The sequence below is a fragment of the Ochotona princeps genome, chromosome 3 (genome assembly GCF_030435755.1).
Source record: "Ochotona princeps isolate mOchPri1 chromosome 3, mOchPri1.hap1, whole genome shotgun sequence".
Taxonomy (NCBI): domain Eukaryota; kingdom Metazoa; phylum Chordata; class Mammalia; order Lagomorpha; family Ochotonidae; genus Ochotona; species Ochotona princeps.
Genome location: NC_080834.1, coordinates 86,111,803 through 86,130,800, shown reverse-complemented (window position 1 = coordinate 86,130,800; position 18,998 = coordinate 86,111,803). Strand labels below are relative to the sequence as shown.

The following is an 18,998-nucleotide window of genomic DNA, read 5'->3' as shown; positions in this document are numbered from 1 at the left end:
AATCAAGTGGAATTTATCCCAAGAGTCTGTGGATGATTCAACATGTACACATCAATGTAATAAATTATAATAAATACAATAATTAACAAAATAATTATATAATTAACAATATAATAAATTTTGTTAATCAATGATCATGTCAATGGATCAGGTCAATGGATATGGAGCAAGCATTTGCTAAGATTCCACACCCCTTCATGATTAAAACCTTCTGCAAATTAGGAATAGGAACACATCTCAAACCAACAGAGTATCATACTGAACATGAAAGCTGAAATCCTTTCCCCCTAGATCTGTAATAGGACAATTATGTTCACTTTTACCACATAGTACTAGACGTTTATCAAGAGCTACTAGGGCAGAGAAAGAAAGAGAATCGGTATTGGAAATGAGGAAATCAAAATAACTATGTATGGTGATGACATGAGGTTGTATATAGAAAAACAAATATTCCACCAAAAAGAAATAAAAACTGGTAAAGCAAACCAGTCAACTTGCAGGTTACATACAAATAAAAATCTCAGTAGCTTTTTATATGCTAATAAACTCCTTGCAAGAGAAATCATGCAAGACATCCAATTCATAACAGTCACAAAAACAAAGCAAAGTATTTCAAAATAAATTCAGTCAAAGAAGTGAAAGAGTTCTACAATGAAAATTATGAAACACTGATGAAGAAAATCGTGAAGGACACACAAAAAAGTAAAGGCATTCCTCTGCATGGACTGGAAGCCTCAACATCATTAAAATATCTATACTAGCTATAGCAATCTACAGATTCAGTACAATTCCTATCAAAATGCCAATGGCATTCTTCACAGAGTTAGAAAAAAGCAATCCCTGGGCCAGAATACTTACTTAGTGGATTAAGTCACTATTTGCAATGCTAGAATCCCAAATGGGTGCTGGATCGAGTCCTAGTGGTTACCCTTCCATGCTAGCTTTTCTGCTAATGCACCTGGGAAAACAGTGGAAGACATCTATAGCCCTTAGACCCCTGAACTCACTTAGAAGACCTAGATGTAATTCCAGGCTCCTGGCTTTGGACTGGCCTGGTCCCAGCCACCATGGACATTTGGAAAGTGAGTCCGAGGACAGAAAGTTTTTATGTCTGTTTTTATGTCTCCAGCTCTCTGTAACTCTGGCTTGAAGTAATAAAGTAAATGTTCATAAAGAAAAAAAAAATCCTAAATTCCCATGGAATCACTAAAGACTCAGAAAAGCCAAACAATCTTAAACAAATATTTTAAAAAATATAACACGTAGGAGGGATAACAGCTGACTTCAAAGCATTTTACAAAACCATAGAATTCAAAACAATATGATACTGCCAGAAATTTGATGTATAGATTAACAGAACAAAGGGCCCAGAAATGAACCCAGGTATATACAGAAGTCTGATTTTTGACACAGTGCTAAGACCATATGTTTTTTTAAGAATAATCTCAGCAATAAATGATGCTGGCAAAACTGGTCATATGTATACAAAATACAATTAAATCTCACTGCATATAAAACCAATTCAATGTGGATTTATGATCTACATTTAAGACCTGACTATGAAGTAGCTCAAGGAAAATACAGGGAAAATATTTTAATAGATAAATGTGTGTGATGACCTGTTGGCTAAGACTCTCAAAGAACAGGCCACAAAAGTGAAGCCACACAAATAGGATTATATCAAACTCAGAAGCTTCTGCATAGCAAACGAAATAATTGATAGTGAAGAGACATCTAATAGGATGGTTAAATCATCTACAAGTTTCCTGACAAAAAATTAATATCCAAATATTTTACTAACTCAAATATCTAGATGTCAAATCCAAACAAAAATTAACCCATTCAGCTAAGAGATGAGCAAAGGACTTCAAAAGACAGATCTCAAAAGAAGAAAAACAAGTGCTGGAGCAGTAAATTAGCAAGCTAATCCTCCACCTGCAGCACTGGTAGCCCATATGGGTGCCAGTTTGAGTCCCAGTTGCTCCCCTTCTAATCCAGCTCCCAGCCTATAACCTGGCAAAGCAGGGATGATAGCTCAGATCCTTGGGATGTTGAAGCCACATTGGAAATCCAGAAGTTTCAGCTCCTAGCTTTATTTTTGCTTTTGTTTTCTTTTTAATTTTTACTAGAGAAGCAGATCAGATTACAGACAGAAGGAGAGACAGAAAGATCTGTTCACTGGTTCACTCCCCAAGTAGCCACAACAGCTGGAGCTGAGGCAGTCCAAAGCCAGGAGCCATGATTTTCTTCCAGGTCTCCCATGAGAATGCAGAATCCCAAGGCTTTGGACCATTCTCTACTGCTTTCCCAGGGATACAAGCAGGAAGCAGGATGGGAAATGGAGCAGCCAGGCCATGAACCATACAGGATCGTGGCATGTAAAAGACAAGGATTTAGGCACTGAACCATTCCCCCAGGGACCTGGCTTTGTGTTAGTTCAGCTTGGCCACTGCGAATATCTGCAGACAGAACCCGTGAATAAAGAACTTACTGTCTCTTTCTCTTTAGCTCTCTCTCTCCTTTTCTCTCTACAAATGTGCCTCTCAAATAAATAAGTAAATCTTAAAAAAAAAAAAGAAAAAAAATTCAACAAATGTATGAAAAAGCACTCAACATCTCTAGCCGTCCATGAAATGCAAATCAGAAGCATAATGAGGTTATCATCTCACTTCTGCCATAATAGCTGTTATCAAGAACACAAACAGTAGCAAATGCCAATGAGGATGTAAAGAAACGGTAACTCTTACTGTTGGTTAGACTGTATACTAGCACAACCACCAAATGGAAAACAGCATGCAAATTTCTTTAGAAAGTAAAAATATACTTGCAATATGACCTAGCAATCCAACTACTGTTTATATGCCCAAAAGACGTGAACATATTGTATTAAAATTATACTGCATCGCCATGTTTACAGTACTCTTTACAATAACCCAAATTTACAACCAATAAAGGTGTCCATACCCAGACAGATGAATAAAGAAAATGTGATGTGCATACACACACACATATAAAAGGTAACATCATTCAGCCATAGTGAAATGAAATTCTACCATTTTCATCAGAGCAGATTTTTTAAGGAAGACATTATACTAAGTAAATTAAACCAAAGAGAAAAAGACAAACATTGCCTGTTTTTTTCATATATGAGAGCTAAAATTTGAAAAGAAAATGTTAAAAAAGGAATGTCTGGCATATCAGTATGGCAAATGCAGTTTTGTCAAATATTTTCTATCTTCTCAAATCAATGACTAAGAATGATATACTACTACAGTTTTAATGAAGTGTGATTATTTTTAAGTTCATTATATATAAAGGAAATAGTCTTTTTAAATCTAATTATTGTTCACAGCTCTTGACTGTGTTCCCACTGAATCAGGGTCTTTTCAGTTTTCACTTGTTGAACTCTATTTAATGGAGCATTAGCCTTTGATTATAATGTAAATTTAAAATGTTATCTAGCATATAAGAGTATCACTTTATTCCTAGAATCATATGAATGAACTACATGAATCTATTCTATTAACATTAATATCACATTAACATGAAACTTGAAAAGCATGAACCTGTACAAAATAAAAATATATAAATATCTGAGTTATAACTTTTTAGGTGGCTACTAATTTGATATACCTTCTGTGTTTCTAAAAGATTTACTTATTTTTTTAATTGAAAGGCAAAATCAGAGAGAGGGAGAGGCAGAGGGAAAAAGTTCTTCCATCTGCTGGTTCACTCCCCAAATAGCCTAAACAGCCTGAGTTGGGCTGGAATGAAGTCAAGACATTGGAGCGTCTTCCCAGTCTCCCATGTGGATACAAGGACACAAATACTTGGTCCATTTCTCACTGCTTTCCTAGGCACATCAATTGGCAGAGAGCTATATTAGAAGTAAAGGACTTTGGCATTGAATTGGTGCCCATATGAGATGCCAGTGTCACAGGTTACCCACTATGCCATAACACAGGCCACAATTTCTCATTTCCATACTCTTCATACATAATTTAATCTATCCTCATGGTTTCAAAAACTATTCTGATCTCTCTCCCTTGAGGTACATATTTCTCATCTCCTGCCATTCTATCTCAATTCCATTTGATTGTCAAAAACATACAACTGAACAGACCTAAAATTGAACGTATTCTACCCCAACCCTGATCAATCCCTCGATCCCCTGGGTACTTTTACTAAATGGCACAATTACATATTGTTGAAACTAAACCCCTATTGATCATAATTTTCCTATTATTTTTGTTCTTTCATCTTCTAATTATTTCTTAAATCATAGGTTATATCCCTACAGCCATGTTCATTTTACCAAAAATACAATCTTTTCTCTTTCCATTTATACATACTCAGAATAGTCTTCCTAAAATATAAACCTGATCAAATCAAATCTATGCTTAAAACTCTTCAAAATCTAGCTTCCTGTTGATTATAATGAAGTTTCCATTTTCAAATAATTTTACAAGAGCTTCCATTACTTAACCTAATCCCCATCTCCTCACTATCTCTTCCCGTCTTATTTTGCAGTCATTTTAACCAAGTAAAAGTTCCTTTAAATTTCTGAACACAGAAAACTCTCACATTCTTACTTTTGGAAATTCTGTTGTCTCTACATGTAGTACTTTGACCATTCACAAATAGTAACAAAAGCAACTCTTTGTCTCATCATAAATGTAGCTTCTTTTTCAGATACTTGTCTGAGGTACCATGTCTATATTAGATATCCTTCTTACGGAATTGTCACATTACATTCCTACTATACAGGTATTGTAATTACTTTTTCATTTAATCTTCAATCTAGCAGACAAAAAGTCTGAAGAGGATTGAAAAGTTGCAATGACTGTTAAATGAAACTCTAAGCTTATAATTCTGAATTTCATTCTTAATATTTAACTGATTCAGAAGAAAAAATACTTGTATTTTCAGAAATGATAAGACTGCCTACATTTTCCCATTGAAACAAGCTTGCTGTGGCAGCTAGTATAGAGAACCAAGAATATACTGGGTGTGATTCCAATTGACTTCTGAGATTTGATTAAGATTTACTACTCTGTTTATACGCCTGTGGAATAATCGTCTACCTACTTCCTACTTATTTATTCAGTTAAATCTTAAGCATGTGATTTTAATGTAAGTTAAAAGTATGTTATCACAAAAATTAATAAACATAAAGAAAGGAAGGAGCAAGGGAGAAGAATGGGAAGAATAATTATATGCTCACATAGTATACTAGAATATATGAAATCTGCTTTCTTTACACAGATAAAAATTTAAAAAGGAAAAAATTTGTAACTATATTTTCAGTGTTCTCATCACCACAAATGTTAAGTATCTGATGTAATACATGTTAACTAACTGTATTCAGCTATTCTATAATGCAAGTGATTCAAAAATATCAGCTATACGGGCCCGGCGGCATGGCCTAGCAGCTAAAGTCCTCGCCTTGAAAGCCCTGGGATCCCATATGGGCACTGATTCTAATCCCGGCAGCTCCACTTCCCATACAGCTCCCTGCCTTTGGCCTGGGAAAGCAGTTGAGGACGGCCCAAGGCTTTGGGACCCTGCACCCACGTGCGAGACCTGGAAGAGGTTCCTGGTTCCCAGCTTTGGATCTGCGCGCATCAGCCCATTGCTCTCACTTGGGGAGTGACTCATCGGACGGAAGATCTTCCTCTCTGTCTCTCAATCTCTCTGTATATCTGACTTTGTAATAAAATAAAAAAAATATCAGCTCTTTGACATATATATGGTTTTACTACTCAAAGAAATAAACATGTTAAAATTATTGGGCAATAAAAAGGGCAAGATAAAAAAAACACTATATAAACAGCATTGTCTGTATGAAAACCATGTTCTAAATTTTAAATAACCAACATTTATATTATGAAAACACAAACCACTCATTGAAAAAAACACAATGAAAGTATCTAAGAAAAATAAAGAAGAATAAAGTATCTGAGTACTTAAAACAGAACTAATCTTATATTTTAGAGGCAACTGGTGCCTTTATCATTCTAGGAAAATACACTAAAATTCATAGTCCAAAATTACATTATGAAAATATTTCTTAAATGTGTATGTCTAATATTTCATACAACTGACACATAATGGTATGTGTTTTTGTAATGTAGTTCAAACGATAGAAAAAAGCAAGTTCTGGGAGACTGAAATCAGGAAATGACCAATACACATTCAGGAGTTAGTGAAATGTTTTCAACTAATTGAAGATATTTCAAGGATCTTCTCAGAAACATGAATTGTTATCTGTTTAAGACAATAAACTGTCTTCAAAAAATGATGCTTGGAAAATTAGATGCACATGTGCAGAAGTAAGACCCAAGACCTCCTACCTACACCTTATACAAAAATCAATGCAAAATCTATCAAGGATCTTAATACATGACCTGATATAATCAAATTACTAGTAGAAAACTCTTAAGACCTATATGTGGGCAAAGAATTCATGGAAAAACCCCAGAAGCATAAATAAAGCAAAAACAAAGGGGATTAGATCAAGCAAAGAAGCTTTTCTTTGCAAAGAAAACCACCAACAAAAGGAAGAGGCAAATGACAAAATAGGAGAAAATATTTTCAAACTATGAAACTGATACATTAATATCCAGATTCTGTAGAGTGCAAGAAACCTAACAAACAATCCAGTTAAGAAACTGACAAAGACCATGAACAATTTTCAAAGAATAAACACAAATGATCAACAGATACATGAAACAGTGCTCAGGATCATTAGTCACAAGGAAAACACAAATGAAAGCCACAGTGATGTTTCCAGATGATAAACAATAAAAGTCATTGAGGATGTGACAAAAAGGTGACCCAATCCACCATTATGAAGAACAGGTTTGAGATTCCTCAGAGTTCTAAAAACTACCATATGACCCAACCGCTCTAGGAATTCACCCAAAAGAAATTAAATCAGCCTATGAGACTGTTGTTTTTTACATCTGTTTTTACTAATGCTCAATTCACATATCTAACATATGGAATCAACTCATATGTACATCAGTGGATGACTGGATACAGAAAATGTGATAAATATATGGAATACTAACCAGTCATAAAAGAATAACATTTTGTCTTTTGCAACTAAATGTATCCAATTGGAACCATACTGTCAGTCCCCAAAAGACGATTATGGTTTCCCATACCTATGGTAACTAATCCATAGAATACAAAAAAAAATTGGAATCTATATAAGAACAAGACTGATATACTGGATTTTAATTATTTTAAAGTCTTTGTCTATACTCCTGAGGAAATGTTGATTTAAAAAATTCTACTTCCTTGCTGTATGTTGGTATCTTCACCTAGTGGAGTATAAGCATGAGTTGCAAAGTAAAATGAAAATATGCCAGTGTAAAATCTTTGGAAAAAAACAAGAAAACAGGAAAGGTAGATGGGGAACACAAGAGGAGGGAAATAGGGTGGGAAATATCACCATACTCCTAAATATGTATTGGGAAACATAGGAAATTTGTTCACTTTACGTAAATAAGTTGCAAAAAAGATAATATATTCGTCTTAATTACTTCATCAGCTTTGGATCAAACACAAATGTCACATTTGTATACCGGTACCAATAAAGAATTTGTGTAAAAGTTCTATATTCCGATATTTTCTCAAATATGCCTAAATTTGTTATGTTTTTACTAATAACTTAAGATTGCATAAAAGTCATTCAATTTACCCTATTTAATATTTTTACAGGACCTAAGATTGTAGGAGAGAAAGTTTTTCAAATAGCTAAAGTAAAAACTATGTAACTCTTTGGGGACATAGGACTGTCCAGAAGAAAAATGCATTTATTCATACATACATATACATTATGACAATTAAAACACATTATACAAACTGTCATCAAAATATAAATGAACATTTTAAGTCAACAACAGTTTATAAATGCTTATACTAATGCTTCAATGTTATCACTTAGCAGTCATGTTTGGAAGACACTAAAATAAATCAAATACGGAAAAGAACAATTTAAAAATTCTTCGTTGCAGTAGTTTCTAATTTAATGAAGACATAAAAAATATTAATGAGAAACTAAAAAAAGCAAAGTCATGGAGTGATAAGCAAAGGAACACTGTAACAAGTGTTACTATCTTTTCCTCTTTCTGTTCATGAGTAACGAATCAAAGCATACCAAGGCTCTGTGTTGATGTCTCCAACTTTATGATTTTTTTTTTAGCTTTGCTAACATAAGAAAAACTCTTCTAAAAATTGTTGGCTTCCATGAGATAAGGATTGGACCCAGCACGATAGCCTAATGGCTAAAGTCCTTGCCTTGCATGTGCAGAATCCCATACGGGCGCTGGTTCTAATTCCCGCAACCCCAATTCCCACCCAGCTCCCTGCTTGTGGCCTGGGAAAGCAATCAAGAAAGGCCAAAGTTTAAGGACTCTACACCTGCGTGGGAGACCCAGAAGAGCTGGCTCCTGGCTCCGGATCGGCGCAGCTCAGGCTGCTGCAGCCACTTGGGGAGTGAATTAATGCATGGAGGATCATCCTGTCTCTCCCCCTCTTTGTATATCTGACTTCCCAATAAAAATTAAAACAAAATATTAATAATAACAGCAATAATAAAGTATTAATTAATATGAATAATAAAGATAAGTATAAAATCTGTGCATTCTTATACAAATGGCATCATCCTAAAAGTGTGGGTAATGGCTGCAGTGTAGATTAATAAAATCATTTCTCCATTAAGCATCTTATTATCTGTTCAATTAATCCTGACATACTACCATATCAATTTGTACAGCTTTTATGATTGAAAACTATTTCAGGTAAACTTTCCAGTTAAATTAATGACTAATTAGCATCTAATTGCCAAATAACAATTTGGTATATGTGTTACATAAGTTTGAAATATTCAAAACAAAGTGGTATCAAAATTTAAACTTACAGTTCAATGGCCTTGTTCCACATGATAACGTATCCAGAAAGAATGAAAGATTCAATATTTACAATATGTGTATTTCCTCTTTCTGTTCCAACATAGAGCCATTTACTCTGGAAAGGTAGATGACAGTAAGTAATTCTGAAAGAAAGAAAATTACAATTAAAATATCTACTTTTACATGTGTTCAGTATTACATTTTCCATATATATATATTATGTAAGGACAGATGTATAAACAGTGAGATTTACTATATATCCTAGTAACAGTTATTAGTGAATGCTACCATATAAGCAACAGCAGTATATCATTAAAAATAATAATGATAATAACCACAATTTTTAAAGTTCCTATTGAGGTATGAATTTACAATAGTCTTATTTCTGGAAAAATTACTGCCAGGAGATACACATTCATTTTAGAATGAGAACCCTGAGGCAAATTATTTTTATTTTACCTCCTAGCACTGACAGTTAATAAGTGGCAAAACTAAAAATATCTGCTTGTTCACAAAATAATAATCTCTCACTATGCTATATTGTTTCAGTAAGACTTATTTCAAAGATAATGCATACATACATAAAAAACATAAACGTGCAAGCTCACAGAGAGGTGAAAAATGAGAAATCTATTTTTAGTCATATGCTCGACATCTGAATAATAAAGAAAGCAACATGAGAGGTCAGGGATCTATTGTATTCTTCCTTCCTTAAGTTGGTTGTTTCACTGTCATCTTCACTATGAATTCTGACCAGCTCTGAGATCAGATCTGGAGCAGCCATGCCTCTCATGCTTGCAATAGGAGAATTCACCAGAGACTTGTAATCACATCATCATTATTCTCTCTACTTTGTCTTAATAATACTTTTTTCCCTGTAAGTTTCTATTTGTGTTTTGTGTCATGAGAGGTTGTCAGAGAGAAAGAGATATTCCATCTGCTGGTTCTTTTCATCTGTTAGTTCATTCCTTAAATCCCTGCAATAACTGGGAACAACCCAGGTCAAATCTGGTATCTGGGAACTCCATCTTGATCTCTTACTAGGTGGCAGGGACACTGATAATCGAGATGCATCCCAGAATGCACATTAGCAGAGCTAGAATTGGAAACAGAGTAGGGACTCAAACCCAGCTCTCCAATATGAGATGTTGGCATATCATGTAGAGTATTAACTCCTACACCAAAATAACTATCATCATTACACTTTTTAGTCACTGTTAGAATTTGCTAATTAATTTTATCAGTTCCTGGATTTATTTAGAAGATGAGTTAGCAGATTATTGGAGGAGCAGAACCAAATTTTGACACCAGGAAGACACACCAATAACATTAATAAAAGGATCTGGATAATAAATTTCCAACACAATCACATCTTAAACATATTTATATGTTTGAGTATCTAATTTAAAGTTTTAAATTATTTTTGCAGCTTGGTTCACTAATTTTAAGATTTATTTATATCTATTGTAAAGGCAGATTTACAGAGAGAAGGAGACAAACATCTTCCATCCGCTGGTTCCCTTCCCAAATGACTGCATCAGCTGGAGCTGAAATTATCCAAAGTCAGGAGCCAGGGGCTTCCTATTGATTTCCCACATAGGTGCAGGGGCTCATGGCCATGGGCCACCCTCTACCACTTTCCCAGGCCAGAAATAGGGAGTTGGATGGGAAGTAAGCAGGTGGGACACAAAGGGGACCCGTATCGGATTAGCCAGTTGAGCCAATGCACCAGCCCTTGATTCACTGAATATTTCTTCACTCTACCTCTTGGAATCAAACTTCATCTATCCAAAGTATCCTACTGAAATCATCTTGCATTCCATATCCAGAAAAGTAACATCATAGAGAGAAAGGAAGGAATACATGTTAATAATGTAATGTTTTACTCTGGTTGAATCTAATACTAAAAACGCTAAAATGTACAATTTACTTCAATTAACTTTAGGGACTGGGCCAGTGTAATGATTTGGCAAACTAATCTTCACCTTATTTTGTCAGCAACCCATATGGGTGTCAGTTCGAGTCCTGCATGTTCCACTTCCCAACCAGCTTGTGACCTGGGAAAGCATCAGAAGATGGCCCAGACCTTGTATCCTTGCATCTACATGGGAGACCCGGAAGCGGCTTCTGGTTCTCAGGTTCAGACCAGCTCAGCTCTGGTCACTGTGGCCATTTCAGAGATTAACCAGTAGATAAAGGAGCTCTCTGTCTCTTTGCAACTCTAAATTTTAAGCAAAAATAAACATTTAAAAATATATAGGGGCTGTCATTGTGGTACGGACAGTGGGTTGAGCTACTATTTGTGATGTTGGCATTCCATATTAGAATACTGGTTCAAGTCCAAGCTGATCTGCTTCCAGTCCAGCTTCCTACTAAATATTCCATGGAAAGATAGCAAGCGATGGCCCAAATTTTTGGGCCCCTCGCACCCATATGGGAAACCAGGATGGACTTCTTGGTAACTAGCTTGGCCGAGCCCAGACCTGGCTGTTGGGGATATTTGGGCAGTGAACCAGCAAATTTCTCTTTCTCTAACCAACTCTGCTTTTCAAATAAATAGACAAATTCTTAAAAAATATTAAATAAAGGGGTTGAGTATAGAAGGTAGTTACCACAATCAAAAGATGTTAAAAAAATTGATATATTCATTTATTATTTAGTTGACTTTAAAATCTCAGGTCTTGATTTTCATTACCCTAGCCTAGGATAAAATGTTATTGCTGAAATACTGATTTATACTAGAACAAAAAGATTAGATGCTCTCCATTAAAAGATGACATAATGTATATCAATCATATATTTTTCTATTAAAAGAAACTATTAGAATAAACATTACATTACTTCTGACTATTGAGATTATGAAGAGAAAGTAAGTTAATGTAAATTATGCAAAGATATAACGGTATGGTACATTAGGAAATGTTTAAGATGTTCTTACCGTTCTCGGTTAAATTTAAGAGAATGAAGAATAGCTGGCCTTTTTTGTCTAAGGTTCCACAAATGAAGTGTATCATCTGAACTTGCACTGACCAAAGCACCCTAGTATGAAAAGAAGACAGACTATTTATGGAAACAAAACAATACTAATTTTCTGAATTTTCCACTATTGAGATAATTGTATCTTCATAACCTAGAAATAAACAAGGACAAGTGCATATACTTGAATCCAGAGTGTGAAGAACACAGAGTGGGAAAGGGAAATAGCCTACTGCATATAGATGGCCAGGAAGACTACCTTTCAAGAAATACTCATTAATACACAGTAATTATTACAGAATCATTTGGTGTTTTCTTTGAGAAAAAATAAAACTTGATTCTTTTATTTATGTCATTCACACAATACTACAAAGAAACAAGCACTACAGAGAAACATGCACCCAACTCAGTTTTAGAAACTGAATACAGATCATATGAAAAGTTTCCTTCCTAAGAATTTTTGCATAGTTGGAAGTTAATATTCTTCCTAAGCATTAATTTGCTCCTTGAAGTCCAAGAAGCTTCACCTATTATAAAGGAAATCATACTTAATAAAGTATTTCTCAACTAGAATTTGGTATACTATAAAATACCAAGATCTTTTTTATACAGTACTAGCAAACACAAATAAATTGTACTTCAGATACAATAGTTTCTACCTGTGAAGAAGTCATAGAAACATATCTAGTTGCCAGGTATAACTTTATATATATGCTTAAACTGTTTCACTAAGCATGTCAGAACTTTTGCCATAACAATAATTTCTAGCTAAAATTTCTAGTGTTTGACCTAACAGAACTTAAAGCTACTTAATAATACTGAGTGAAAATGTGATCTTACAGAACTATGGTGATCCTAAGAGTCCTAACATGTTATTCACATTCCCCAAGGTACTTAGGAAACTACTTGCACAGACTATGGCTTTGATCACTGACAAAAATGATGATCCCATTTATATGCAAGGAAGAGCTAAACTGAAATTCCTATCATATGTCACCCCATGGACTTTGGGGGAATTTCTTCAGCCTTGCAGCAAGGAGGTCAAGAGCAACTCGGAACTACTGAAAACAGCTTAAACAGTATATTCACAATGTTCCATGTTGGGACACTAGGATGACATCGACTGGCCATCCCACATCCTCAGGTACTGGTGTGTCTAAGCAGCTGGGAGCAGCCCTTTTCTTCCTCTCTCCCTACTTACCCAAGATACAGGAAGGAAAAAAGGAAGATTGGAAGCAGTTGTCTCATCTACTTCCCCCATTCCTTAGCCCTTCCCACCCTAACAGTGGTCCACATGGACATGCATCCTTCTCAACTACATTAAGTCTCATCAAAAATAAGTCTATTGGGCCCGGTGGCGTGGCCTAGCAGCTAAAGTCCTCGCCTTGAAAGCCCCGGGATCCCATATGGACGCCGGTTCTAATCCCGGCAGCTCCACTTCCCATCCAGCTCCCTGCTTGTGGCCTGGGAAAGCAGTTGAGGACGGCCCAAAGCTTTGGGACACTGCACCCATGTGGGAGACCCTGAGGAGGCTCCAGGTTCCCGGCATCGGATCGGCGCGCACCGGCCCGTTGCGGCTCACTTGGGGAGTGAATCATCGGATGGAAGATCTTCCTCTCTGTCTCTCCTCCTCTGTGTATATCTGGCTGTAATAAAATGAATAAATCTTTAAAAAAAAATAAGTCTATTACAAAAAAAAAAAAGAACTAAAAGAGGAAGAATTTAAATTCAGTGCTGTAACAATTCCTAAACAAGAAACGTACATTTATCCTATGACTCTATATGATTATGTACCTATGGTTAATTGATAAACATTTCTAAATGTATCTAAGTTATTTGAACTATATAAATATTAAAAGTATGTTTTATATACCTAAAGATAGTAACTGGCATATGTATTTAACATGAAGTCACATACTTCCAGACCATCCAACAAATTCTACCCTATATATGCCTTCAGAATTTTTGTTTTTACTTGTAAAATAGATTTATACTCCTGTATACAAAGTAGAAAATTATTAGGATTCCTTAGAACCACTTAATGTGATATATGTGTGTGCGTGTATATATATGTGTGTGTGTATATATATAATAGATTTTTTTGAGATATAAGATGCTGATTTGATTTCTCATAGATGTGGAATTAGGATTAGCTCCACATCAGAACATGATATTAAGAAAACATTCTCTACAGTGGATAATTATCTGCTATACAAAGGATACAGCATAGCCAAAGCAATGGAATTAAAAATAAAGCAACATGTATTCAACAATATCTTAAGTAATACCTGAATAAAATTGGCAAGAACCTTAGTGGTACTTCTGTGATAAACTGAGCAAAACCATTGGTATTAGTACCAAGAGGGATCAGACCCAAGCCAAAATGCACCTCAATGGAATGTTGAGGGATAATTTATAAAAACAAAGTGAATCTACAAGTAGCATCATTTATTAATATCTGTGAAAATATTTAAAATTGTGAAAATACCATTTATGGCATCAAAAAACACAAAATGCAAGGGACAAGTATGGAGACTTAGCGTGAGGAGTTTGAAGGTGAAAAGTTCTGAAGAGAAGCTATAAGCAACACAAGTAGACTGAGGACTTGTCTTTATTTATTCTTAGTTAAGTAGTAGAGGGGGACAAACTGGGGAATCTGAAGAAAACTCACAGTATCAAGGGCAGAATGAGCCACATGGAAGCAATTATGCCAACCAGAATACATCCATAAAAAAGACAAAATCTGAGAAACCTAAACTAGAAACTACCCTGCATCATTGAGATCTCACAAAGGCTAGCATTCTAGATAATAATTACTAGCTACTACAATAAACTGTTTCTGGAGAAATATATTTCTGGTACCTTATCAACTCTGTTTTCAAAGTGACTTAAGTTTAGAAGTTAGTAGGATTTCAGAGCACTCTGAGAAATTTTAAATCAAGAAATGTAAACATGTATGTTTGCCAATATGAGAAAATCTTCTTGCCTCAAGCAAATATGACATGAAATTCTTTGAGGCATTTATGTTTTAAATTTGTAGGAAAACATGTAATAGATATACATATGGACATGAAAATTTACACTGGGATTTATAAAAGATTATCTTCATGCTATTAGATCACAGCCCATTTTTTTAGGACACTAAGTTCAACCTTCCAAGTGCCTAAATGTGGTACTGCATGAAGTATTTTTGTGCGGAATGCTTTACTTAAGATACTCCAGCATCTACAGCAAAGAAAAACAAAACAAAAACAAAAACAAAAAAAAACTACCTAGCTTGAGTCAATGAAGTCTACAATCTTTCTGATATTGGCGACTATGTTTTTGTTTGAGTTTTTCATCGTCTTGGTTCATAAACATCAAGGATACAGTAAACAGTTAATTGTTATAATACTGGTAGATTTATACATACAAATACATATATCAATTGTATATGATGGTAAAAGACCATGTGTAAACAGTTGAAACAGCCATAGGCTATTTCACGAAAGACAAAACAAAGGATGAGGGTTAGAATGCATTACAAAATTTAGGCTGGTGGAAGAAAAGTGAATGGAAAAGAATCAATACCTAGTGAAGTTATAAAAGAACTTTCATTTTTTTCTTTAGGTTATTTAAATAAGTAAAGTATACTACATAGCCACAAAACTAGATTTTTGCAAAATTTTCTTTTAAATTTAATAAACCGACAAATACAAAGGTATAGCTTTTAATATGACAAAGAATGAAATTACAAAATTTAAGCATTTAAAATATTTAAAAGATTATATCAACTATAAGTTAAATATCCCTAATATGAAAACCCCAAATCCAAAATACTCCTCCAAAGTTTGAAGCTTTTTTTAGTGCTGACATGACACTGCAGTGAGTCTTCATATTTGATTTCATGTATCAAGTCATAGTAAAAAATGCAGGCACCCTGTAAGTATTGTGTGAGATTACCCCCAGGATATGTGTATAACACATACATGGAATATAAATCAGTTTTGTGTTTGGATTAGTTTTTGTCCCAACACATATCATTAGGCATATGTAATATTCCAAAATATTAAAAGAATACTTCCATTTACAAATATTTTGGATAAGGAATACTCAACCTGAAACACAGGTATGCGTGTGTGTGTGTGTGTTTCAAATAGTAAAAATGTCCTTACCTCGTTGATCAAGAATTGGAGCTGTAGAACAGCTGCACCACTTTCATGTTGGCAATAACAATCAACACCAGGTCTCCCGAGTCTGTTGTAATAAAAGTCAAGGAATCTAACATTTCAAGTACTCCTAATGAGGAAGAAAGCAGCTAATTATGAAGCAACTAATGTTTGTGCTTTACTTAATTTTATTTTTGTAAACAGAGAATTTGGAATTTGTACTTGATGCAAATTAAATTATATCATGTATTACTTATTATATGGGAATTAATGTATTACTTATATTTAAAAATACAACCGTTGGAATAGCAAAATAAAGTAAGGAAATGAAAAGGAGTTGTTTCCTTTCCATACTTTAAAATAAGAATTGGAAATTCAGATATATTTCACTTCATTTAAAATTCACTTACCTGATTAAACACTACTTTTATTTTTTAAAGATTCATTTATTCACTCCCAAATGGCCACAACAGCAGGAGCTAAGCCAATCTAAATCTGGAAGACTCTTCCAGGTCTCCCACATGGGTGCAGGGACCCAAGGACTTTGGCTATCTTCTGCTGCTTTCCCAGGCCATAAGCAGGGAGCTGTGTCGTAAGTGTAGCAGTCAGGACAGGAATCAGTGCTTGCAAGGGAAATATTAGCCAACTGAGCCTTTATGCTGGGCTGAAAACTCTACTTTTAATCAATTAAATTCAAAATGAGTGTAAGAGTTTAAAATTGAAGCATACTAGTAAAAACAGGATTTAGACAAATATGTTGATAATCGTAGCATATACACAATCTTTTATGCTCACACATTATGAGAAAATACTTACATATCTGACCGCATTAAAATAAAAAGTTTTGCATAGAAAAATATCATAAATAAGAGATAAACACCAGGAAATAGTAGAAACATTCTTAAGAGTCATATATAAAATACATACATATATACAAATAGATATGTAATGAAGAAAGCTAAATGACATATAAAGACAACAAATAAGGAAAAATTAGGAAATAGCATGGAATAATATTTAATCATATATTCTGTACGAAATGACACATACAAAGGTACTTCAAAAAGTTCATGGAAAACAAAATGAGAATGTTGATTGTGGTGCAAAAATGCTTCAATTCATGTGCATTTTAGCATGCATTTTCCATGAAAAAGTTTAAGATTCTTTTAATTTATTTGAAAGGCAGAATTACAGAGATATGCACACAGATCTTCCATTCACTGGTTCAGCCCATGTGATAGCAAGAGGGGATTTAGGATGAACCCAGAAGCTACGAGCCAAGAAGCCCCTCCAGGTTTCCTATGCAGGTTTCAGAGTCCAAGTTTTTTGGGGGGTAATCATCTACTGCCTTCCCAGGCATATCAACAAGAAGCCAGATTGGAAATGAACCAGCCAGACTTGCACTCATATGAGATGCTGGAGTTGCAGGCAACAGCACAATATTCTGTACTGCCCCTGCATCAAGATTTTTAAGACTCCTCATATGCATGTTTCAAAAACTTCTGTACCATAATAACCTTTTAATTCCATTTCCCATAAACTTTTTGAAATATTCTTACATGTATTACCATTTAACAGTTCTCCTACCATGAAGATACAAATTACATGAGAACACGCATTTCTAATTATAAGAAATATGAAAAAATAAATATAAGCCAGATCTACCCTCCCAACCTAATATTCCAAAATTTGGAAAAATTTATGTAGCAACAGACTTCAATTATTATATCTCAGGTACAGATGATGATAAACCCCCCAAAAAGAAAATATTAAATGACATGATGATTACTATACCTTATTATCCACAGCAAGTTTCCAGCCTGAAGCACAGGCATGTACTTCACAGAACCATTGCGTTGAGGAGAGCAAACTAACAGGAATGGGAGCTCAAGCACAATCTACCTTGAATCCTTGACTAACGATCAGAAAGTAGGTTTGAGCAAACAACCCAAGACAGGAAAGAAAGAACCCAAAAGTAAATAATATTCTTCCTGAATAAACAACCAAAACAAACAAGCGAACAACTTCAATCTTGAAGAAAAGAGAAAGAACAAAACAAGCACAACGAAGGTTTCATCCTGGCCTACTTGCAGCCAGTTTGAACATCTGGGGAGTAAACCAGCAGATAGAAGATACCTCTTCCTTCCTTTTCCCCTCCTTTCTTCTCATATCCCTGTCAAAAACACATATATATATATGTATGTATATATATGTGTATATATATATGTATGTATATATATGTGTATATATATATGTATATGTATACACATACACACAAATGAGTAAAAAACCTCCATTACCCAAAAAAACAAAATTTAAAAAGTATGATCCTCAGACATTCAGAAAAGAAAAACTACCAAAATATTTATATATTTATTATACTAATTGCATATGCTATATAAGGCAGGCAAAAGATCATGTTAAGTAGATACACGGGAAAATCTTTTGTCCATGTTCTTTAAACAATTTCTGAAGATACTAAAAGTATACTAGAGATTAGATAGCTTGAATTTATGCCAATAGAAATTATTTAAAACAGAGCATAGTAAGAGAAAAATAAACTGAGTGCAAGATAGAAGTCCTTTAATCACCTATTTCCTAGTATTACATAACAGTAGAGCGACAATAGTTCACAATAACCAGTGTAGATGATGAGCAAGCAGAAGAAAAAGCTTCAAGATTCCAACCAGAAAGCAATATTAATGAAGAAAAAAATATTGATTATCCTGTTTTGATTTGTACATATTACATACATGTTTAAGAATGTCATACTGTAGCCCATAAATATGCACACTCATTGTTAGTTTAAAAAAGTCAGTCTTTATAAAACAAATTGATTCATGGTACATCTACTCTATGAAATACTACTCAGGCATTGAGAAGAACATCTGCAACAAAATCATCCCTACTTCAGACAATTATGCTCCAGGAAATAAGCCAACCTCAAAAGGAC

General features: G+C 34.4%; 1 protein-coding gene across 1 annotated transcript in view; it reads right to left on the bottom strand.

The window, feature by feature from the left end:
* The window catches only part of STXBP5L (syntaxin binding protein 5L), a 286,369-nt gene that overhangs the window by 178,859 nt on the left and 88,512 nt on the right, over positions 1–18,998 (bottom strand). The window contains exons 4-6 of the mRNA XM_004577863.2: positions 16,052–16,133; positions 11,860–11,960; positions 8,930–9,064 (exon numbers count right to left, since the gene is read on the bottom strand). Coding sequence (XP_004577920.2) covers positions 8,930–9,064; positions 11,860–11,960; positions 16,052–16,133 — 318 coding nt within the window. The remainder of the gene's footprint in view (positions 1–8,929; positions 9,065–11,859; positions 11,961–16,051; positions 16,134–18,998) is intronic.